At 35.7% G+C, this 25,778-nt stretch overlaps 1 protein-coding gene across 3 annotated transcripts in view; it reads right to left on the bottom strand.

The window, feature by feature from the left end:
* Positions 1-3,734: 3,734 nt before the first annotated feature.
* Positions 3,735-25,778, bottom strand: part of NUDCD1 (NudC domain containing 1) — an 88,049-nt gene continuing 66,005 nt past the window's right edge. For all 3 annotated transcript variants that reach the window (XM_022584579.3, XM_022584580.3, XM_089898813.1), the window contains 2 exons: positions 7,073-7,232; positions 3,735-5,062 (listed from right to left, as the gene is read on the bottom strand). In XM_022584579.3, the coding sequence (XP_022440287.1) occupies positions 4,770-5,062; positions 7,073-7,232 (453 nt within the window). In that variant the 3' untranslated portion in view covers positions 3,735-4,769. The remainder of the gene's footprint in view (positions 5,063-7,072; positions 7,233-25,778) is intronic.

Raw genomic sequence — 25,778 nt, 5'->3', positions numbered from 1 at the left:
TCATTTGTCTTTCTCTGTCTGACTTACATTGCTTAGCATGATGCCCTCAAAATCCATACATGTTTTCATAAATGGCAAGATTTCCTTTTTATTGCTGAATTATATATATATGCCATTATTCACCCATCAATGAGCACTTAGGTTTTTATATCTTGGCTGTTGTTAACATGGGGGCACATATCCCTTTTTGAGTTAGTGTTTTTGTTTCCTTCAGATAAATACCCACAAGTAGAACTGATGGATCATATGGTAGTTCTACTTTTAATTGAGGAGCCTCCATACTGTTTTTCATAGTGGCTGCACCAATTTACATTTCCACCAACAGTGCACAAGGGTTCCCTTTTCTCTGCCTCCTTACCAACACTTGTTATTTCCTGTCTTTTTGATAATAGCCATTCCGATAGGTGCGAGGTGATATCTCATTGTGGTCTTGATTTGCATTTCCCTGTTGATTAGTGACGTTGCACTACTTTTCATGTATCTGTTGACCATCTCTATGTCTTCTTTTGAAAAATATTCAGATCTTCTCATTTTTTAATTGGATTTTTTTTTACTTTTGAGTTGTGTAAGTTATTTATTTGGGATATTAACCCTTTATCAGATATGATTTGCAAATATTCTCTCCCATTCAGTAGGTTGCCTTTTCATTGTGTCGATGGTATCTTTTGCTGTGCAGCTTTTTAGTTTTATGCAATCCCACTTGTTAATTTTTGCTTTTGTTGCCTTTGCTTTTGGTGTCAGATCCAAAAAAAAACAAAAAAGAAAAATCATTGCTAAGACTGATGTCAGGAAGCTTACTTGCCTATGTTTTCTTCTAGGAGTTTTATGGTTTCAGGTCTTACATTCAAGACTTTAATCCATTTTGAGTTACTGTGTATAGTGTAAGACAGTGGTCTATTTTCATTCGTTTGTGTGTGGATGTCCAGTTTTGCCAAACCATTTATTGAAGAAATTTTCCTTTCCCCTTGGTATATTATTGACTCTTGTCATAAATTAATTGACCATATATATGGGTGGGTTTATTTCTGGGCTATTTTGTTTCAATGATCTTTGTGTCTGTTTTTATGCCAATACCATACTGTTTTGATTACCATAGCTCTGTAATACAGTTTGAAATCAGCATGATGCCTCCACCATTGTTCTTAAGAGACTGCTTTGGATTTTTGTAGTCTTTTGTGGTTGCATATAAATTTCAGGTTTGTTCTATTTTTGTGAAAAATCCCATTAGAATTTTAACAGGGATTGCATTAGAGCTGTAGATAGCTTTGAGTAGCATTTGCTCCCAATCCGTGAGCATGGGATGCCTTCGTATTTATTTTGTCTTCTTCAGTTTCTTTCACCTCCTTGACTAAATTTATTTGTAAGTATTTTGTTCTTTTTTAATGCAACTGTAAATGGGATTGCTTTATTTCTCTGATGGTTTGTTATTAGTGTATAGGAACTCAACAGATTTTTGTATATTGATTTTTTAATCTGCAACTTTACCTAATTCATTGGATCTAAGTTTTTTTGGTGGAGTCTTTAGTGTTTAATATATATAGTCATGTCACCTGTGAATAGTGAGTTTTACTTCTTCCTTTCCAACTTGGACACCTTTTGTTTCATCTAATTGCTATGGCTGGGACTTCCAATATTATGTTGAATAAAAGTGCCGAGAGCGGGCATCCTTGTCTTGTTCCTGACCTTAGAGGGAAAGATTTCACTTTTCATCGAGTATGATGTTAGCTGTAGGCTTGTCATATACGGCCTTTATTATGTTGCGGTATGTTCCCTCTATACTCACTTTGTTGAGACTTTTTATCATAAATGGATGTTGAAATTTGTCAAATGCTTTTTCTGTATCTAAATTAATGTGATGTATCACGTTGATTGATTAGCAAATATTGAATCATCCTTACATCCCTATAATAAATCCCACTTGATCATGGTGTGTAATCCTTTTGATATATTGTGAATTTGGTTTGCTAATATTTTATTGAGAATTTTAATATCTATGTTCATCAGGGATATTGGCCTGTAAGTTTCTTTACTTGTGGCATTCCTGGTATAGTTTTGGTATCAGGGTAATGCTGGTCACCTCAAATGAGTTTGGATGGGTTCCCTCTTCTGTATTTTTGGAAGAGTTTGGGAAGAATTGGTATTAATTCTTTAAATTTTGGTAGAATTCACCAGTGAAGCCGTCTGGTCCTGGTCTTTTTGTTTGTTGGGAGATTTTTTATTACTCCTTACTGGTAATCAGTCTGTTAAGATTTTCTATTTCTGCATGATTCAGTCTTGATAGGTTATACGTTTCTAGGAATTTATCCATTTTCTGTGTTACAAAGTTGTTAGCATATAATTTTTCATAGTAGTCCCTTATGATGCTTTTCTTTGGTTAATTTCTTGAACTTTATTATCCTCTTCCTGACCCTTCCCACTGGCAACTCTTTTGTCTGTTCTCATATGGGTTCCAGACCTGGTTAAATGTCTTTCTAAAAGAGCAACTCCACCTACCCCCCACCTACTTCTTTACTCAAAGAGAAAATTCACCTGGAAATCACTAGAATATTTGTCTTTAAGTTAACACTGTATTATCATTAGCCCTGAAAATATGTTATGGTACATAGCTGATGCTTACTAAACACTGATATAATGAATATTGTTAAATGACTCCATATGAAAAACACAAAATACTACTTTATTACTATCATTAATATTTTATAAATTCCCATTTATAATTTATGGTAAAAAAAAATCAACAAAACACAAGGTACTACGTTCATAGCACTTGTTGTATATATCTCTTTAGAACATTATTCAAACTGAGTTAAATATTTGTGGAATCCTTGAAACATTTCAAGAAAACATGACTTGCAATCACTGCTCTAGACCTGTTACTCTCTTAACATAGATCAATATGCAAAAATATTTAGGACTAGTTATCCTGATAGGTTTCAATTCAACATTAATCATGTTAAAAATCACATATACAAAGGAAAGAAATTACCATATGTAAATTTGCATATATATATTGTCATATGGTTAATTAAGCACCACATTAATCTGTATTTTTCTTAAATTCCCTAAGAGGGTATTTATGATCTCTGAGGTAAATTTTAAAGAAAATTTAAATGTACTGTCACATAACAAAGGCTTTTAATAGTTCACTGTCAAAATAGTCTTGTTTCATTAAATTTTACAATGACACTAAAAAGTTCTGCAAATATCACTGTTTTGTTTTTTGGTTCAGCCATACTTTTTTTTTTTTTTTTTCTGTGTTCATGATCTCTTGATGCTCGATAGCTCTCTAGTCCTCTTTCCTAGTACTAACAGAGTACCATTAGGACTCCACTGTCACTACCAGTTCTCAGGGCTTTTCCCAACTTTTTATCTAGCGTCCCAGTACTTCTCTCCAGGAAACCGCTTTCTGACATAGTGTTTAGAACATGCATGTAATCCCCATCTTTTTCCTCCTTTTCTGTCTCTCAAACTTATTTTTCCTTCTTTCACTAAAATTTAATTCAGCCAAACACTTGTCTAGATAGGCAAGAGATATGTTAGGAACAAATGTTTCCTATCTTGTACTCTTCTTCATTTTCTGCCTCTTATATTAAAGTCTCAATTCCCCTATTATAATATAAAATTTAACTTGAAGTATATATAAGAAGCATACAAAAATGGTATAGAAGTAAACAATTTTCCAGGTAAGTGCACACCAAAAGAAATCCAAGGAAATAATATAAGAAGCTAAAATTCATGGCAAAACATATTTAATGTATAAACAAACAGGATTACTTTTTTCTTAACTGTAGAAATGTAAGGAGAACTACCAGGATGAATTATAATTTGTATGGTAGACTGTTACATAAGTGGCTCCCAGTGAATCATACCACCTGCTATCTGTATCCTTGTGTACTCCACTGTCACACTGACTCTAGACTTGCTTTGTTCAATGGAAGATGAGCAAATATGATGCAAGTGCAGGCTTGATAAACTCTTGTACATTAGGGCTTGCCCTCTTGTAATGCTTTTTTCTGTCATGGGAAGAAACGCGGTCTAGCTTACTGGAGGAGGAAAGGCCATGCAGACCAGAGACAGTCAAGTCAATGAACCATGAAAAATTATAAAACATCCTGTTTTAAACCACTGAGTTTTGGAGTGGTTTGTTATATGGCAGTGGATAAGAGCTACACTTCATAGAACCTTATCATCTCTCTTTATTTATGTCTGTGGAAGACCAAATGGATAAAAGTTAAATAAAATAAAGCTATATTTAATATGAAAAAACACTTAAGGTCTCTCAGCAAACTTTAACAGTACTAGACCTGCTGTACCTGTTATATTTCTCCCTCTACCCCAGCTATTCAGTCCATTTAAAAAGTATTTACAAGAATCAGCACTTTAACTATTATCCTATACATTCTATAGGTAAAGAAGTAGAAACTGTATCAGTGAGCAAAGAATACATAATAAATATTTTTATTTAAACATGAATTGTACATCTTTCATATAAAAGATGAGATTCTAGCCTGTTTTTAAAAAATTAATTATACTTGCTAATACTATCTTTACATTTTTTACAGAAGCTAATTTTCTCTAAATTTGCAGCTTCATTCCATAGCTTTTATAGACTCATAATCTCGAATATATTTCCAATATCCTTTAAAAAATAAATTCATACAAGATAATTTTAACACAATAAAAACTTAACAGATTACAGCACAACTGCCCACCCTTGCAGCTACCACTGAATACTTTTCCAGTACAGAGAAGCCAACATGTTGGAGTAATTAATTCTCTGTACTTACCTTTATTAAAAAGAGGTTTTTGGTAGTGAGAACAAATAATCTCTCATTTGTTGCTTGAAAGCCTAAAATAGGATCACTGGTTTCTAGGCTTGCTACTTGCTGCTTAGCAACCTGCCCTACTTGCCTGCCTTCCTTCCTATTGTAAAGTACAGTGGGCATGGGAGTGGGCTGACGATAGATGAAAACTCGTCGAAGGCACTCGCAAAGGGCTGCATAAGAGTAATTTGGAGCACAGGCAAAAAATTTTTTGTCTCTCTTTGATGCTTGGACGTAGCCTGCCAAGAAATATGAGACAAAAAAAAAAGAAAAACTATATATTAAACAGAAGGGGAAAAAACATTTAATAGTTCATAAATCTTATTATAAATTGAAAGGATTAAATAAAAATATATATCATAGATACTCAACAGTTGTTAAATTCTGAACCATGAATGACTAACCACAATCAATCTCTCCCAAATGGTGCAAAATTAAAGCATTAATTCCTAAGGAACAAAATAGTGTTTCATCCCTTCAAAGAAAAGCACAGTATAGTTCCTATATAATTTCCATGAATAATTAAAACATTAAAAATCTAACACACTAAAAACATGCCAAAATATCTTGAAATAACAGAGTACATCAATCAGAGATGTGGCATTGCATCTTTTCTTTTTTCTTATCAAATAAATGGGAAAATGTTTATAGTATGTATTATAAAGTTATTTTAGGAGTGTGTGCATAATGCAGACCCCATGCCCAAAGGTACTAATATGCACAATGCATTCCCATTATTTCTGTAATGTTAGTGGTATTTTTATACACAAATACCAACACTGTAACAGGATTTGTACTTCACCTCTCAGAATAAGCAGAGCCTTGAGACCACTACAAATTCAAAGAAAATTCAAGTATCTTTTTAAAAAAATTCCATTGGGATATCCCTTGAAAACTAATTAAAATTTGAAATAATCTTTTTAAAAATTATCTTTATAGTCTAAAAGAGCATTTATGTTCTGAAATAAAAATCAGAATTTTCAGATTGGGACATGATTACTGAACATTATAACATGTGAGAGAGGAAAGGAAATATAACACTAATGTAAATTGAGACCTCATCAAACAATGAATGAGCAAAGGAACCACTGAGCACAGGCAGATCAATGCTGGTTTTTTAATATTAAGCAGGGCTTGAGGAGGAAAAATTAGAGAGGACACAGACACCTATTTGAGAGCCTAGATTTAGCTCTCCAGGCTAATCTTGACGAAATAACATCTCAAGACTACACATCTAATGTAATGTTGATTTAACTTAAACTCAAGCATAATAGAATTCCATTATACTAGGGGATTTAGGAATACAAAAGGAATATCTGAAAATTAAGATAAAGCTTTCCTCTTACTGAAAAAAATAGGAGAATAAAAAATCAGGAATTTTAGTAGAACTAGAAATTACGTGGCTAAATTATTCAATCAAACTTTATTTCAGGTCATAAAAATCCATTTGGAGTCTGAATTAACCAGTTTAACAGCCCATATTATTAACTATAAGGGATAATTGAAAAAAATCTCCTCTACAATTAGGGTTGTACATATACAGCAATCACAATGCATAATTTTACTTCCTGCTGGCAGTTTAAAATAACCTTTCAATAAAGCAATAGCTGTGGTCAATTCATATAAAAAATTTCTCCCACACAATACTAATGTATTTTATCATTAAATCAATTATTGTGTAAGTCTACAATTATGTAGCTCAAAATGTTTCAAGCTCTAGTTTTAAAACCAGTAATTTCCCTTTTATCCTACAGAATAAATTTCATTTCTGCTTATCATCATCTTCCCTAAGTGTTTTCATTATAATGGCTGTTTTTCACATAAGTTCCATGAAAGATGTCTCATAATGTGCTTTACCTTAGAGCAATTCCATGATTACCGAAGACTACTCTGAAGAAACCTGAATACAAGTTCCATGTAGGGTACTGTCAAGCCCCTTGTTCATATTCTGATATTGTATAGCTTAGTTGGAATAAGCAAATAACTGATTAGAATGATTCATGCAGTTAGATAACCACTTTGATTTCTATTCTGTGCTGATCTTCTGCACAAGCATAAAAACAAATTAGTCCTACTGTTCCAAAAGTACTAACATTCATCAACTATGTGCAAGCAACCAAATTATAGCACAAATCAATCCAAGTATACTTAGGACAGCTCAAATTTAAACAAACCCAAAAACTTAAAAAAAAAAAGAATTGACTAATTTTCAATATAAAGGAAAAGGTTGTCAAAGAGCTTGCTTATACCTAAAGCATTGAAAGTTGCGATATGCTCCCACATATCGTCTTGGTTGCCAGAGTGTGGTTGCCAGAGAAGGGCATCAACATCATGGCGCAGACAGAAGCAGGGCATTTCTTTAGGATCCACTATGACAGAGAAAAGGTACTGGTTGCTTCCAAGATTCACCTAAAATAAAAAGTGACAAAAAATCATTTACCCAACAACAAATTAATAATAATAAGGATGACAGCTGACACACAGAACTACATGTCAACAACTGTTCTAAACTTTTTACACACCTAAAACTGATGAATAAATCTTCATAATGCTCCTGGGAGAAATGTGCTATTGTTAGGTCTATCTTAAAGCTGAGGAAAGTGATGCACAAAGGATTTAAGTAACTTGCCCATGGTCAGCCTGGTAATAAGTTGTGCAGCTGAGATTTGAATCTGGAGTCTATGTTCTTAGCCACTACACTATAGTATTTGTCAACTGTTAGTAACTCGTTTACAACATGCTATAAAGCACCAATTTTATAGGCAGAATATTTTTTAAACCACAGAATACAAATATGAAGTTTACAAATGCTAACTTGTAATAATAACTACCAAGAATCAACGATAGCTACTGTGATTTATGAGCACAATCTATGTGCCAGACACGTTATAAATATTAACATCAATAACCCACTAGGCTGTTATTATCTTCATAGATGGAAGAATATACTTGAGAGAGCTTGAGTAACTTATTCTAGGCTACACAGAAAAATCACAATGCTAGGATTCAAACGCAGGTCTGTTTACAAATTATTGACTTTGTATTGCCTATTTACAATAAAATGTCAAGAATGTTCATTATGTTAATAATTTTATTGCAATATTGATGGCTAAAGGAACTCATTTTACTACAGACTCATTAGGTTGAGGCTCATAACTGGATTTCATCTATAGGAATACTTTTTTTTTAATGGAAAGAGGTTGCAGTGACATTCTTCATTACAAATGCTGTTTATCAGAGTTAAAAATGCCTAAATACCAACAAAAATCATATCAGATATAGAAAACATAAAATATGCATAGCACTTAATAAACAATGAATTGCTTCCATGAGTTTTAGAGCAGACTGGAGAATAAAATGTTGGGTTGAAATTAAAGGTGGAGACCTGACCTATGTTCAATAGGGAAAGCTGTGAAGTGGCTCTCCCACACAGGCTACTGGTCACAGGAGCATCCAGAGACAGAGCAACCTAATTTGTGTTGCTGCAACAATGCCAAGGGATAGGGCTTTTGGGTGGGGCCGGTACTTGTTCTCTGCAGAAGGGGAACAGGCTGGCACACAGTGTTCACAGACTATTTCTTCTCTCCCTTTGCTCCTGATAATCACTGGCTAAGTGAGGTTTATTTTCAAAATCACTGCCAACTGACTGGCCTTTTATATTACATTTTACAGTAAGCTTTATTGTCAAATTCAGTTTTTATGTAGTTTCAACTGTGTTCTCATTACTTGCAGTTTTATACTTTCCATTAATGCATGTTTCAGCAAATAGTTTGTGGATCTGCCCCTCAGAAAGTGAACACATTATTCCTCAAATAAGATTTGGATGCTTTAAATATACTCAAAACTAATTATCTGTAAGTTTTACAAACAAATTATAATAAACTAGTCTGATGGAACTAACTGCAAATATAATTTACTGTGAGATAAAACACTCCCTTTACATGAGATAATTTTTTCTTTATGTAGTAAGAGACTTGTGATATTCATTTAATAAATTCTAGCCTTCCTATTCTTCATTTTAAAATCAAGTATTCCATACAGATAAATAAAAAAGATTACACCACTTAAGATGTATGATACTTATTAGGTTGGTCAGCAGCCACGTTAGGAAAATTTATAATTCCATTCACTAAGAGTAGACAAAGGAACTGCAGATAAACACTGCTTTTAAGATAACACCTAAAAATGGTTTCATCTTTCTCATGGTAGTTACTGAAACCTCTTGATAATTCTTTATACCTTTTACTACTTTTTCTTGCCTCACTGCAGTAGCTAGGAGCTCCACATGATGCTGACTAGGAGTAATGAGGGCAAACACCCTTGCCTATCTTTTGCACAGGCTCCGGACGCGCAGGCTCAGCGGCCACGGCGCACGGGCCCAGCCGCTCCGCGGCATGTGGGATCCTCCCAGACCGGGGCAGGAACCCGTGTCCCCTGCCATTGGCAGGCGGACTCCCAACCACTGCGCCACCAGGGAAGCCCGCCTGTTACCAATCTTAGGGGAAAGCATTCTAGTATTTTTACTATTTTTACCATGAAATACGATGTTAACACTAGGTTTTTCAAGGAGGCAGTTACCTTCAACTTCTAGTTTGCTAAGCACTTTTATCATAAACAGATACTAAGTTTTGTCAATTCTTTTTCTGCATCTACTAGAATGGTCAAATATTTTTCTTCTTTAGTCTGATGATACACTGAATTATGTTGATTGATACTTGAATGTTGATGAATCAGCCTTGAATTCCCTGGGTAAACACTACTTGGTCATGATGTATTATCCTTTTTACTTACTGCTGGATTTCATTTACTAATATTTTACTGAGGACTTTTGATCTATATTCATGAGGGATACTGGTGTGCTTTTTAATTTTTTTCCTGTTTTCCTTTCTGTCATGTCTTTGCCATCAGGGTAATGCTGGCCTTATAAAACAAGGTGGGAGGTGTTCCTTCCTCTTCTATTTTTCTGGAAGTATAGAATTGGTATTGTTTGTTCATTTGGTAGAGCAAACCAGTGAAGCCACCTAGGTCTGGAGATTTGACAGAAGGTTCCTAACAATAAATTCAGTCTCTTCAACAGATACAGGACTATTAAGGTTATCTATTTCTTTTTCAGTGAACTGTGGTAATGCTTGTCTTTCAAGGAATTAGCTTCACTTAAATTGTCAAATATATGAAAATAGAGTTGTTTATAACATCCCATTATTACACTTTACTGTCTTTTGGACTTGTCCTGACACGTCCATTTTTATTTCTGATATGGTAATTTGTGTTGTCTTTTTCCTTGGTTACTCTGGCTAGAGACTTACCAATTTTGATCTTTTCATTGTTTTATTATTTTCAGTTTTCAGTTTCACTCATTTCTGCTTTGTAAGTTTCCTTCCTCCTACTTGCTTTAGACTTGGTTTGCTCTTCTTTTCCTGGTTTAAGATGGAAGCTTAAATTATAAAATTGAGACACTTTTTCTATTGTAATATAACATGTAATGCCATAAATTTCCTTCTAAGCACTGCTTTAGCTGCATCCCATATGTGCTGTTTCATTTTCGTTCGATTCAAAATATTTCTTACTTCCTTTGTGAGTTCCACTATGACTCATAGGTTATTCAGAAATGTATTTAATTTCCAAATACTTGTGGATTTTCCAGATGTTTCTATTATTAATTTCTAATTTAATTGTTATGGCCAGAGAACATTCTGTTCATGATTCTTATTCTTTTAAATTATTGACATTTATTTTATGGCCCAGAATATGGTCTATTTTGGCAAATGTTCCATGTCCCTTCTGGGATTCCAACTAGATGTATAGTAGACCATCTGACAATTGCCCCACAGCTCTTGGATGCTCTGTTTTTTTGTTTTTAATCCCACCCCACTTCCACCCTCTTAGGTTAGTAAAATTAGCAGAACTGACATCAATCTTCCAGGTTACGGATTTTTTTTTTCCCCTCAGATGTATTGAGTATACTGATGAGTTTGTTGAAGGCATTCTTCTCTTGTTGCTGTGGGTTTTTTTTTTTTTTAAACTTCAAGCATTTTTAATCGACTCTTTTACAGTTTCTCTCTGCTAAAATTCTGTATTAATTTATTCAACTTTTCTGCTAGAGGCTTTAACATATTAACCACAGTTATTTTAAATCCTTTGTCTGGTAGTTCCAAAATAGGGGTCATCTCTGGGTCTGGTTTGTTTCCCCTTGTTTCTTGACAGCAGGATATTTTTTACTTTTTGTGTGTTTTACTTCTTTTTGTGTGTCTTGTAACCTTTGACTGAACACTGGATGTAAAAAACTGTAGAGACTGAGGTAAGCAGTATTTATGCCTGGTAATGGACACATTTCTTCTGCTAGGCCATTCGTGTGGGTGGTCATGACAGGGAGGTTGAGAAAGGGCTAAGAAAGGGCTGATCTGAGCTTGAATTCTGTTGTTGCTATGGTTACCTTCAGTGCATCACCAACTTCAAATTCCTTCAGTGTTACTTTGCACTCTGGTGGGGACTGAGATGCTGGAGGATTTTCCCCAACTGTACTGTTCCACCCCTAACTTTAGGCCTTCACCATACATCCTCATTTCAGAGAGTCTCCCTATGCTCTTACTCCTTCCCTAGTGGTAGATTATTATTGCCTGTTACTTGGTGCTTCTCAGCCTTGATGATGGTGGATGGAAGGATATAGGCAGAGGGTTCTCTTGGTTCAGCCTCAGTATTGGGCCTTGTGTCCTTGGGTTTGGGCCTTTTTAGTGATACTGCCATAGGAGAATTCTAATAATCTACCCTTGATTTCCTGCCCCTGCCCCAGGCATAGCAGTGGTGTTTTAAAATTATTTTTATTTTCCCCCGGCTGCCGTGGGTCTTATTCTGAGCCCTTAGGATAAGATCTGATGCTCTTCCCTCAGCAGCGTAAGGCTTTTGCTACCTAAGGAAAATAAAGCAGACAGGACTTCATTCTTCTTTTCACGGCAGAAGATTACTTCCCTTCTCCAATGCTGCATCACCAGGGTGGCTTTCCCCCTGTCTGTCTCCTCCCCTGCTCCCCGTCTTCCGCATCAGGCCTTGGTCAAGGTCCATAAAGAGGATTTGTAAATCCCATGGGTTCTATACCTTCTTGTTAGCCCCCACTACGCTTTTAGCAGTTTGTTGGATTTTCCTTACCCACTTACATGGCAATCCTTTCTTCTTCCCATGTTCAGATGAACCAGCTCTCCTATCCACTCTCTCCTTGGTGGTACCTGTTTTTCCCTTGGATTTCAAGCTAGTTGATTGTGCTGTAACCTCAGATTTTTTTTTCACCTCTGAAAAATTTTTTTTAAGTAATGATTCTACAGATTATCCAGGCTTCTCTTGTTGTTACATTGGGAGTGACACTCTTTCCAACTTTCCAGACCCTAGACTGAACTAGAAGTCCCCTGCTCACTGTTTACAAACTTGCCTAAAAAGCAAGCCACTTATAATGAGCAGACTGGTGATAGTTCAATATCCACAAGAGCTTCCATATACCCAAGTAGGCTCCCACACCCTGGCTTCTACCAGAGTAGATAACTAACTTAAAGGCAAACAAACATCTTTTATCCATTGATTTATGAAATGGTTAGACTGAAGTGTTTTCTTGAACAGGTGCTCCCCATAGGGGATGGTGGCTGGCCAAAAACAGTAAATCCTCTTCTTAAATGCCAGAAATGAACAATAAACACAAACATACAGCCAATAAGAAAGAGAGGCAAAAGACATACCCAGAGAGACTACAGAAAGCAGAAATCATGAGGTAGGAAGTGAATCACAGAGGTATGAGCAGCAGAAGCAAGTAAAGAAGATGGTGATGTGATGATAATGGCACAGCACTACAGTAGACAGCAAGGGACACTTGATTCTCAGGAGACAAGGAGATTACCTTGTCATCAGAACTATGTGCTATTTTCTAAACAATGTTTCCCTTCTCTTTTAGGTCGAACTTGCAAATGCATTTGTTTACAGAATGACCTATTTCTCTATGAGATCTAAAGAGATTGTTTCCACTATTCCTTATAGTCGCCACATATGTTCACACTAAGTACAACTTGTGGTAATGAGAGGTCTTCTCTGCTCTTTGCAGCCTTTGAAAGTCCAGATGAAAGGATTTTGTCCAAAAAAGAAAATCAGAATTAAGATTGCAAACTGAAGCAAACTAGTTTTGCTAATAAGTTAATTAATTTGCTAATAAGTTGATTAAGTGAATGAAAATAAAGTGCAAAAATTAAAATACAATTCAAATTAAGTGCACTTTTTGTATGATGCTATAGAAACAAAAAAACTCAAGGAAAAGTTTGAAGAACAACAAAGACATATCATCATTAATTTGAAGCAGACAAAACAGGGAAATAAGATGTTATTCATTATCTGGCAATTACCTGTAAGAATCAAGAACAAGATGTTCAATTCAAAGTCTTAAAATAGAAAAATCTGCAACCTAGAATACTCTACCCAGCAACATTATCATTTAGAATAGGAGAGAGAAAGATTTCTCAGTCAAGCAAAAACCAAAAGACTAAAGCAATACTAAACCTATCCTAAAAGAAATAGTGAAAGGTCTTCTCTAAATAGAACGGAAGCAAGAAGATACAGGAAAGAGAAGCTCACAATTGGAAAGTAAATCACTTAAATAAGCCAGTATACACATCAAAAAGAAAAAAAAAAAAACTATTTGTGAAAGTGATGATAAACACAAGGGACAGCAAAAGGATAAACATAAAGATGTAAAAGAGGACATCAAAATCATAAAATGTGGGGGAGAGTAAGAAAATGTAGATTGTTTTTTTTTAGAATGTGTTTGAGCCTATATGACTATCAGTCTAAAGCAAGCAGCTATTGGAAGGGGTGTTAACATACTTGAAAAACACGGTAATCACAAATCAATAACAATAGATTCACAAAAACCAAATAAAGGACACAAGCATAAAATAAAAGGAAATCATCAAACCACAAAAAGAACAACAAAAAGAAACAAACATAGAGTCAACTGGAAAACAAAGTTTAAATGGCAATAAATACATAGTTACCAATAATTATCTGAAATGTCAATGGACTGAATGCTCCAATCAAAAGACACAGTATGGCAGACTGGATAAAAAAAACAAGAGCCTTACATAATGCTGCATACATAAGATCCACTTTAGGGCAAAGGACACACATAGATTGAAAGTGAGGGGATGGAAAAAGATATTTCACACAAACGGAAATGACAGGAAAGCAGGAGTTGCAATACTCATATGAGACAAAACAGACTTTAAAACAAAGGCCATAAAGACAAAGAAGGACACTATATAATGATAAAAGGATCAATACAAGAAGAGGACAGAGACCTACTCGAGCATGGACTATGTGAAGGGGGAGGGGTAGGCTGTGATGAGGTGAGAGAGTGGCATGGACATATATACACTACCAAGCGTAAAGTGGATAGCTAGTAGGAAGCAGCCGCATAGCACAGGGAGATCAGCTAGGTGGTTTGTGACCACCTAGAGGGGTGGGATAGGGAGGGTGGGAGGGAGGGAGATGCAGGAGGGAAGAGAAATGGGAACGTGTATATGTATAACTGATTCACTTTGTTATAGAGCAGAAACTAACACACCATTGTAAAGCAATTATACTCCAATAAAGATGTTAAAAAAAAGAGGATTTTACACTCTTTATACTCGTCAACATATATGCACCTAATATAGGAGCACCCAAGTACATAAAACAAAAACTAACAGACATAAAGGGAGAAACTGATGGGAATACAATGATAGTAGGAGACTAACACCCCACTCACATCAATGGACAGATATTCTAGACAGAAAATCAAGAAGGCAAAGATATCCTAAATGATACAACAGAACAGTTAGAGTTAATTGACATTTTCAGGATTACATCCAAAAAACACAGAACACACATTCTTTTCAAGTGGACATGGAACATTCTCTAAGATTGACCAAACAGGGCACAAAACAAAATCTGGTATAAAAATTATTTCAAGCATCTTTGACAATGGCATGAAACTAGAAATCAACCATGGAAATGAGAAAAAAAAGAGACCAAACAACATACTAAAAAAGCAACAGGTCATATCTGGAGACAAATGACAATGAAAACACAACCATACAAAATCTATGGGATGCAGCAAAAGCAGTTCTTAGAGCAGTTCATAGCGATACAGGCCTTTCTCAAAACACAAGGAAAATCTCAAACAACTGAACCTACCACCTAAAAGAAAAAGAACAAACAAAACCTAAAGTCAGCAGAAGGAAAGAATAAAGATCAGAGAGAAAATAAATAAGAGATTAAAAAAAATACAAAAAAATCAATAAAACCGAGAGCTGGTTCTTTGAAAGGTAAAATAAGAAATAAAAGAGTACTATGAACAATTATATGCCAACAAATTCAACAACCTAGAAGAAATGGACAACTTTCTAGAAACAGCCCACCAAAACTGAATCAAGAAGAAACAGACAAGTTGAACAGACCAATCATTAGAAGTGAAATAGAATCTGTAATTTTAAAAAATTCCCTACAAACAAAAGTCTAGGACCAGATGGCTTCACAGGCGAACTCTACCAAACATACAAAGAACTTTTACCCATCCTTCTCAAACTCTCCCAAAAGACTGAAGAGGAGGGAACACTCCCAAAAAAGAAAATTACAGGCCAATTTCTTAGATGAATATAGATGCAAAAATTCTCAACAAAATACTAGCAAACCAAATCCAACAACACATAAAAAAGATCATACACCATGACCAAGTGGGATTCATCCCAAGTTCACAAGGATGTTCAACATATGTAAATCAATCAATGTGATATACCATATGGACAAAAGAAAAGATAAAAACCACGATCATCTCAATAGATGTAGGAAAAGCATTTGACAAAATTCAACATCCATTCATGATAAAGACTCTTACCAAAGTGGGTACAGAGAGAATATATCTTAACATAATAAAAATTATTTATAACAAACCCACAGTCAAAATAATACTCAACAGTGAAAGCTGAAAGCATTCCACAAAACTATGGAAGACAAGGATGCCCACTCTCACCGTTTCTATTCTACATAGTATTGGAAGTTCTAGCCACAGCAGTCAGACAAGAGAAATAAAAGGTATCCAAATTGGAAGAGGGAAAATTGTCACCATATGTAGATGACATGATACCATATATAGAAAACCCTAAAGACTCCACACAAAAAATTACTAGAACTGATAAATGAATTCAGCAAGGTAGCAGGATACAAGATGAACATACAGAAATTGGTTGCATTTCTTTACACCAACAATGAAATATCAGAAAGGGAAAATAAAAGAAAAAAAAACCTTTTAAAATAGCAACCCCAAAATAAAATACTTAGGAATAAACCTCACCAAGGAGGTGAAAGACTTATATGTTGAGAACTATAAAACATTAACAAAGGAAACTGAAGATTATTCAAAGAAATGGAAAGATACCCCATGCTCTTGGATTGGAATAATTAATATTGTTAAAATGGCCATACTACCCAAAGCAATCTACAGATTTAATGCAATCTCTATCAAATTACCTATGACATTTTTCACACAACTAGAACAAATAATCCTAAAATTTATATGGAACTATAAAATACCCAGAATTGCCAAAGCAATCCTGAAGAAAAAAAACAAAGCGGGAGGCATAACACCCCCAGACTTCAGACAATACTACAAAGCTACAGTAATCAAAACAGTGTGTTACTGGCACTAAAAACAGACCTATGATCCATGGAACAGAATAGAGAGCCCAGAAATAAAACCACATACCTATGGCCAAGTAATCTTCAACAAAGGAAGCAAAAATATAAAATGGGAAGAAGTCTCTTCAGCAAGTGGTGCTGGGAAAGTTCGACAGTTGCATGTAAATCAATGAAGTCATAACACACCCTTACACCATGCACAAAAGTAAACTCAAAATGGCTTAAAGAATAAAACAAGGCACCGTAAAACTCCTAGAAAAGATCACGGGCAAAACATTCTCTGACATAAATCGTACCAATGTTTTCTTAGGTCAGACTCCCAAAGCAATAGAAATAAGAACAAAAATAAACAAATGGGACCTAATCAAACATAAGTTTTTGCACAACAAAGGATACCATAAACAAAACGAAAAGACAACCTACAGAATGGGAGAAAATATTTGCAAACGATGCAACTGACAAGTGCTTAATTTCCAAAATATACGAGCAGTTCATACAACTTGACAACAAGAAAACAATCCAATTGGAAAATGGGCAGAAGACCTAAAGAGACATTTCTCCAAAGAGAAATACAGATGGTCAATAGACACATGAAATGATGCACAACATCGCTAATTAGTTAGAGAAATGCAAATCAAAACCACAATGAGGTACCACCACATGCTTCTCAGAATGGCCATCATTAAAAAGTCTACAAATAACAAATGCTGGAGAGGGTGTGGAGAAAAGGGAACCCTCCTACACTGTTGGTGGGAATGTAAGTTGGTGCAGCCACTGCGGAAAACAGTATGGAGGTTCCTCAGAAAACTAAAGTACAATTACCATATGATCCAGCAATCCCACTCCTGGGCATATATCCAGATAAAACTGTAATTCAAAAAGATACATGCACCCCTATGTTCACAGAAGCAATGTTCACAATAGCCAAGACATGGAAACAACCTAAATGTCCATCAACAGATGAATGGATAAAGAAGATGTGGTATATATATACAATGGAATACTACTCAGCTATAAAAAAGAACGAAATAGGGGCTTCCCTGGTGGCGCAGTGGTTGAGAGTCCGCCTGCCAATGCAGGGGACACGGGTTCATGCTCCAGTCCGGAAGGATGCCGCGGAGCGGCTGGGCCAGTGAGCCATGGCCGCCGAGCCTGCGCGTCCGGAGCCTGTGCTCTGCAACGGGAGAGGCCACAATAGTGAGAGGCCCGCGTACCACAAAAAACAAAAACAAAAACGAAATAATGTCACTTGCAGTAACATGGATGCATCCAGAGATTGAAATCAGAAAGAAAGACAAATACCATATCACTTATATGTGGAATCAAAAAATGGCACAAATGATCCTATTTACAAAAGAGAAACAGACTCACAGACATAGAGAACAGACTTGTGGTTGCCAAGAGGGAAGGCAGGTAGGGGAGGGATGGACTGGGAGTTTGGGATTAGTAGATGCAAACTACTATTACATATAGAATGGGTAAACAACAAGGTTCTACTGTATAGCACAGGGAATATATTCAACATCCTGGGATAAACCACAATAGAAAATAAAATAAAATAGAATATATATAACTGATTCACTTTGTTGTACAGCAGAAATTAACACAACACTGGAAATCAACTATGCTTCAAAAAAAAAAAACAGATGCCAAAATTCCGACTGAGTTCACAACTTGGTAGCCAAAAGCAAAATGCGACAGCAAATAAGAAAGAAGGAAAAGAAAAGGATGACTGTTTAGGGCACACACTGTAAAAGGTAAGAATAGTACCCAATAGCTTATTAGCAGTGGAAAGAACAAAAACAAACCATGCAGACCCAGAGCAGGTATTTTTAAATGGAGTACACTGAGACTACTTAGTGTGGGAGTAAAGAACCCAACTTAACTTCAAATGCTTCTAATGGCTTTACTATAGACATATACAGCATTGTAATTAATATTCACTCTGATGACATTCGACAATCTATAAAATGTTACTTTCTCTTCAGAATACTCTACATTAGATTTGGGGCAAATAATAAATTTTAGTAAGATTCCATTAAAAAAAAGCTCTAAATATAGTTTTAGCACTTAAATGAGAAGAAGTAATTTATACTAGACAATTTATTTGGAAAACTCATTCTTTGTTAATGCCGAATAAATAACCTATTGCCATATGTATCGATAATTACCTTAAATGTAAATGGACTAAATGCTCCCACCAAAAGACACAGATTGGCTGAATGGATACAAAAACAAGACCCATATATTTGCTGTCTACAAGAGACCCACTTCAGACCTAGAGACACATACAGACTGAAAGTACAGGGATGGAAAAAGATATTCCATGCAAATGGAAACCAAAAGAAAGCTGCAGTAGCAATTCTCCTATCAGACAAAATAAACTTTAAAATAAAGACTATTAGAAGAGACAAAGAAGGACACTACATAATGATCAAGGGATCGATCCAAGAAGATATAACAACTGTAAATATTTATGCACCCAACACAGGAGCACCTCAATACATAAGGCAAATACTAACAGCCATAAAAGGGGAAATCGACAGTAACACATTCATAGTAGGGGACTTTAACACCCCACTTTCACCAATGGACAGATCATCCAAAATGAAAATAAATAAGGAGACACAAGCTTTAAATGATACATGAAACAAGATGGACTTAATTGAACTTTATAGGACACTCCATCCAAAAACAACAGAATACACATTTTTCTCAAGTGCTCATGGAACATTCTCCAGGAGAGGTCATATCTTGGGTCACAAATCAAGCCTTGGTAAATTTAAGAAAATTGAAATTGTATCAAGTATCGTTTCCGACCACAACGCCATGAGAATAGATATCAATTACAGGAAAAGATCTGTAAAAAATACAAACACATGGAGGCTAAACAATACACTACTTAATGACAAAGTGATCACTAAAGAAATCAAAGAGGAAATAAAAAAATACCTAGAAACATGACAATGGAGGCACGACGACCCAAAACCTATGGGATGCAGCAAAAGCGGTTCTAAGAGGGAAGTTTATAGCAATACAAGCCCACCTTCAGAAACAAGGAAACATCTCGAATAAACAACCTAACCTTGCACCTAAAGCAATTAGAGAAAGAAGAACAAGAAAATCCCAAAGTCAGCAGAAGGAAAGAAATCATAAAAATCAGATCTGAAATAAATGAAAAAGAAATGAAAGAAATGATAGCAAAAAGAGAAGTAACAACTGACACTGCAGAAATACAAAAGATCATGAGAGATTACTACAAACAACTCTATGCCAATAAAATGGACAACCTGGAAGAAATGGACAAATTCTTAGAAATGTACAACCTGCCAAGACTGAATCAGGAAGAAACAGAAAATATGAACAGACCAATCACAAGCACTGAAATTGAAACTGTGATTAAAAATCTTCCAACAAACAAAAGCCCAGGACCAGATGGCTTCACAGGCGAATTCTATCAAACATTTAGAGAAGAGCTAACACCTATCCTTCTCAAACTCTTCCAAAATAGAGCAGAGGGAGGAACACTCCCAAATTCCTTCTACAAGGCCACCATCACCTTGATACCAAAACCAGACAAGGATGTCACAAAGAAAGAAAATATCACTGATGAACATAGATGCAAAAATCCTCAACAAAATACTAGCAAACAGAATCCAACAGCACATTAAAAGGATCATACACCATGATCAAGTGGGGTTTATTCCAGGAATTCAAGGATTCTTCAATATATGCAAATCAATCAGTGTGATAAACCATATTAACAAATTGAAGGAGAAAAACCATATGATCATCTCAATAGATGCAGAGAAAGCTTTTGACAAAAGTCAACACCCATTTATGATAAAAACCCTGCAGAAAGTAGGCATAGAGGGAACTTTCCTCAACATAATAAAGGCCATATATGACAAACCCAAAGGCCATATATGACAAACCCACAGCCAACATCATCCTCAATGGTGAAAAACTGAAAGCATTTCCACTAAGATCAGGAACAAGACAAGGTTGCCCACTCTCACCACTCTTATTCAACATAGTTTTGGAAGTTTTAGCCACAGCAATCAGAGAAGAAAAGGAAATAAAAGGAATCCAAATCAGAAAAGAAGAAGTAAAGCTGTCACTGTCTGCAGATGACATGATACTATACATAGAGAATCCTAAAGATGCTACCAGAAAACTACTAGAGTTAATCAATGAATTTGGTAAAGTTGCAGGATACAAAATTAATGCACAGAAATCTCTTGCATTCCTACACACTAATGAAAAATCTGAAAGTGAAATCAAGAAAACACTCCCATTTACCATTGCAACAAAAAGAGTAAAATATCTAGGAATAAACCTACCTAAGGAGACAAAAGACCTGTATGCAGAAAATTATTAGACACTGATGAAAGAAATTAAAGATGATACAAATATATGGAGAGATATACCATGTTCTTGGATTGGAAGAATCAACATTGTGAAAATGACTCTACTACCCAAAGCAATCTACAGATTCAATGCAATCCCTATCAAACTACCAATGGCATTTTTCACAGAACTAGAACAACAAAGTTCACGATTTGTACGGAAACTCAAAAGACCCCGAATAGCTAATAGCTAAAGCAATCTTGAGAACGAAAAACGGAGCTGGAGGAATCAGGCTTCCTGACTTCAGACTATACTACAAAGCCACAGTAATCAAGACAGTATGGTACTGGCACATGGTACTGGCACAATACAGATCAATGGAACAGGATAGAAAGCCCAGAGATAAACCCACGCACCTATGGTCAACTAATCTAAGACAAAGGAGGCAGGAATGTACAGTGGAGAAAGGACAGCCTCTTCAATAAGTGGTGCTGGGAAAACTGGACAGGTGGTGCTGGGAAAACTGGACAGGTACATGTAAAAATATGAGATTAGATCACTCCCTAACACCATACACAAAAATAAGCTCAAAATGGATTAAAGACCTAAATGTAAGGCCAGACACTATAAAACTCATAGAGGAAAACACAGGCAGAACACTCTATGACATCATAAATCACAGCAAGATCCTTTTTGACCCACCTCCTAGAGAAATGGAAATAAAAAATAAACAAATGGGACCTAATGAAACTTCAAAGCTTTTGCATAGCAAAGGAAACCATAAACAAGACCAAAAGACAACCCTCAGAATGGGAGAAAATATTTGCAAATGAAGCAACTGACAAAGGATTAATTTCCAAAATTTACAAGCAGCTCATGCAGCTCAATAACAAAAAAACAACCCAATCCAAAAATGGGCAGAAGACCTAAATAGACATTTCTCCAAAGAAGTATACAGACTGCCGAGAAACACATGAAAGAATGCTCAACATCATTAATCATCAGAGAAATGCAAATCAAAACTACAATGAGATATCATCTCACACCAGTCAGAACGGCTATCATCAAAAAATCTAGAAACAATAAATGCTGGAGAGGGTGTGGAGAAAAGGGAACACTCCTGCACTGCTGGTGGAAATGTGAATTGGTACAGCCACTATGGAGAACAGTATTCCTTAAAAAACTACAAATAGAACTACCATATGACCCAGCAATCCCACTACTGGGCATATACCCTGAGAAAACCATAATTCAAAAAGAGTCATGTACCAAAATGTTCATTGCAGCTCTATTTACGATAGCCCGGAGATGGAGACAACCTAAGTGTCCATCATCGGATGAATGGATAAAGAAGATGTGGCACATATATACAATGGAATATTACTCAGCCATAAAAAGAAACGAAATTGATCTATTTGTAATGAGGTGGATGGACCTAGAGTCTGTCACACAGAGTGAAGTCAGTCAGAAAGAGAAAGACAAATACCACATGCTAACACATATATATGGAATTTAAGAAAAAAAATGTCATGAAGAACCTATGGGTAAGACAGGAATAAAGACATAGACCTACTGGAGAACGGACTTGAGGATATGGGGAGGGGGAAGGGTGAGCTGTGACAGGGCGAGAGAGAGTCATGGACATATACACACTACCAAACCTAAGGTAGATAGCTAGTGGGAAGCAGCCACATAGCACAGGGAGATCAGCTCGGTGCTTTGTGACCACCTGGATAGGAAGGGTGGGAGGGAGGGAGACACAAGAGGGAAGAGATATGGGAACATATGTATAACTGATTCACTTTGTTATAAAGCAGAAACTAACATACCATTGTAAAGCAATTATACCCCAATAAAGATGTTAAAAAAATAAATGATTATGTATATATTTCAAAAACAATAACCTGTCTTAAAAAAAAACCTCTTAAATTCATAAACCCTTTGATAAATAAAATGTAGCCCCACATTTCTTCTATTCTCATGTTTATCTTTGAAATACCAGTGAAGATCACAATTAGAGTAAAATATTCTCTAGAGAAAAATTTGGAACATGAATTTCAAGTAGTCGATTGTCTTTTTCTTCTCTTTGTAGAACACTTAGCAATTAAAGACTTCTGAAGATTATATGTCAAAGTGAAGACATTTAAACAACCTTTAATCACTGCTATTACCAAACTGAACTGAAAAGTAATATTAAGAAAAAGGTTTTATCTATTCATAAATAAGTTGGAGGTCAGATTGAAAAGTTAATGACATGAAACTTTAACTCCAAATTCATATTCTGTACATAGAATAAATTACTAAAATTTACTCTATTCTTACTAGGCATGAAGTATTGAGTTGATCTGCATCTACTACTGCATAAGGAAAAACACTCCCTGGTGTTTCTCCTTTACTCACAATACCACCACACTCAAAACATTTCTGACCCCAGATATGTAGGTTTTCCACACATCCAGCAATTCTGACACCAGGTGGGTGTCCTACAATTAATTCAGTTCTGACACGATCTACCTGGAGATAGCATCAGATCACACAGGTTAAGGGCTCAGTCCCACAAGACTGAGTACCACTCCCCTGCTCTCCCTACCACCCCACTTCAGATGCCAATCACAAATCCCAAGTTGTCACCTGTACTTCCAACTGACTGCTATAAATCAAGAATTCCAACGACTCTCCTAGGGTTCAGTAATTTGCTAAAATGGCTCACAGAATTCAGGGAAACGCTTATATTTACCAGTTTACCATAAAAGTATATGATAAAGGATAACTGTGAACATTCAGATGGAAGAGATGCATAGGGCAAGCTTCTGAGGAAGGGGAACAGAGCTTCCATTCCCTTGCAAGGCACGCCACCCTCCTAGTACCTCCACGTGTTCAGCAACCCAGAAGTTCTACAGACTCTGTCCTTTTGGGATTTTTATGGACATTTCATCACCTAGGCATGATCATTAACTCAGTCTCCAGTCCCTCTCCCCTTCCTGGAGGTTAGAGGAGGGCTGCTGCTGAAAGTTCCAATCTTGTAATCATGACTTGGTCTTTCTGGTGACCATCCCCCATCACGAAGCTATCCAGGAGCTCACCAAGAGTACCGCCTCATTAGCATAAAGGACATTCCTATCACCCAGGAAATTCCAAGGGACTTAAGAGCTGTGTCAGGAACTGGGATCAGAGACCAAGCACCAAAATATGCTCCTGGTCCTACTGCTCTTATCACTTAGGAAATTACAAAGGTTTTAGGAGCTCTGTATCAGGAACTGGACAGAGATCAATATATACTTTTTCACAGCTACCTTACTTAATCCTATTGAATCTTCACTACCTGAGAATTCCCATTTTATGGAAGAAGAAACTCAAACTCAAGAGGTTAAGAGATTTAGGTTAAGAAGCTGATAATATGTATATATTCTGTTTGGTCAGTTAAGTTGTGTTGATTAAGTTGTACATGTGTGATATGTTTAAAATTGATGTCTGAAAACTACAGAAAAGTCTTATAAAATCCTGAGTTACATTTCTGTTTGAATATCCATCCATAAAGTTAACCATATAATTAAAGACGTCCTAATACTGACTAGAGACTGTAGCATAGGAAGATGTCAGATCTTAGCTAAGTGGTGTAAAATGAAATGGGGGGAAATGCACTTACATTTTTAAATAAAAGCCGTAGAAAGAAAATATTACTTAGAAATATGAGAAAAAGCTGATTTTTTTTCATTTTGAAAATTATCAAGTTGGATCTTTAGCTGTGTGTATCATAATTAATATCAAATTTCACTGACTATTCTAATGGAGGATATATATATATATACATATATATAAATGTAACAGATAACAGAAACACATACCAGAAAATAGAAGGTGCCGTGAGAAAAAAAAAAAGAGCAAACAGGTGAGTAGATAATGGGGTTGTGGTTCCTATAGGTGTAAGGATGGAAGCTAACATGTGAACAGAGGTGTGAATAAAGTATGGGAACAAATAAGAAAAGGAAGAACATTTCAGGTTCAGACAATAACAAATGCAAACACCCTCAGGGAGAAGCATGTTTAGTACAAGGAACAGCATGAAGGCCAGTGTGGTTTAAGAAAAGTAAGCTGGGGAAAAAATGGTAAAAAATGAGAGGCAATAAGTACTGGAGGGCAGTGATTTTTAACTATGGGTTTCAACATTGGTAGCAAAATCAATTTAGTAGATCAAGAAAAGAATTTTCTATTTTACTTCACTAAAAATAGTATGGAGTAGAGTACTCAAATATGTCTTGTACAATAAGGATAGTACTGTTTTATGAAATCTTTGCTTCAGATATGTTCATGTTATATGTGTATCCTGATCTCTCAATTTAAAATATACAAAATACAGTGAGTCATAAGGCTGCTTGTAGACCACAGTGAGGCATTATTCTAAATGTGACAGGAAGCCAGTAAAGGGAGGAAAGAAACAGGGGAATGACAAAATCTAAGCCCTTTACGACGATTACTTTGAACTTCACACAAAGTACTTACTAATTCAAAGGGGAAGATGATAACTTTAAAATAAGGAAATCTGGTGGATACCACGTAATCAAATTTAACACCACAATAGTATGAAAACAGTAGATGTCAACCAAGTACCTCCTAATGTGATACACTGGAAAGGAAACATCATTTATGTAATATTATTCCTGGCAAAAATGCAAAATCAGAATCTGATCTTGAGGAAATACTGGACATAGTCTATAGAAAATAAAGTCAGTGTCATAAGGCTACATAATTGAATATTCCAAATTAAAGGAGACTACAGACACTACGACTCAATGCAATATGAGACATGGGATTGGACCCTGAATCAGGAAAAGAAATTGCTGTGAAGTATGTTATTTGAGCAACTGGTAAAATTTGAATATGGACTCTATATGAGATGAAAGT

Source organism: Delphinapterus leucas, chromosome 17 (assembly GCF_059928025.1).
Source record: "Delphinapterus leucas isolate spDelLeu-1000000601 "Yukka" chromosome 17, BTC_Dleu_Yukka2, whole genome shotgun sequence".
Lineage (NCBI taxonomy): Eukaryota > Metazoa > Chordata > Mammalia > Artiodactyla > Monodontidae > Delphinapterus > Delphinapterus leucas.
Note: the sequence above shows the minus strand (reverse complement) of the source record. Positions and strands in the feature narration are given on the sequence as shown.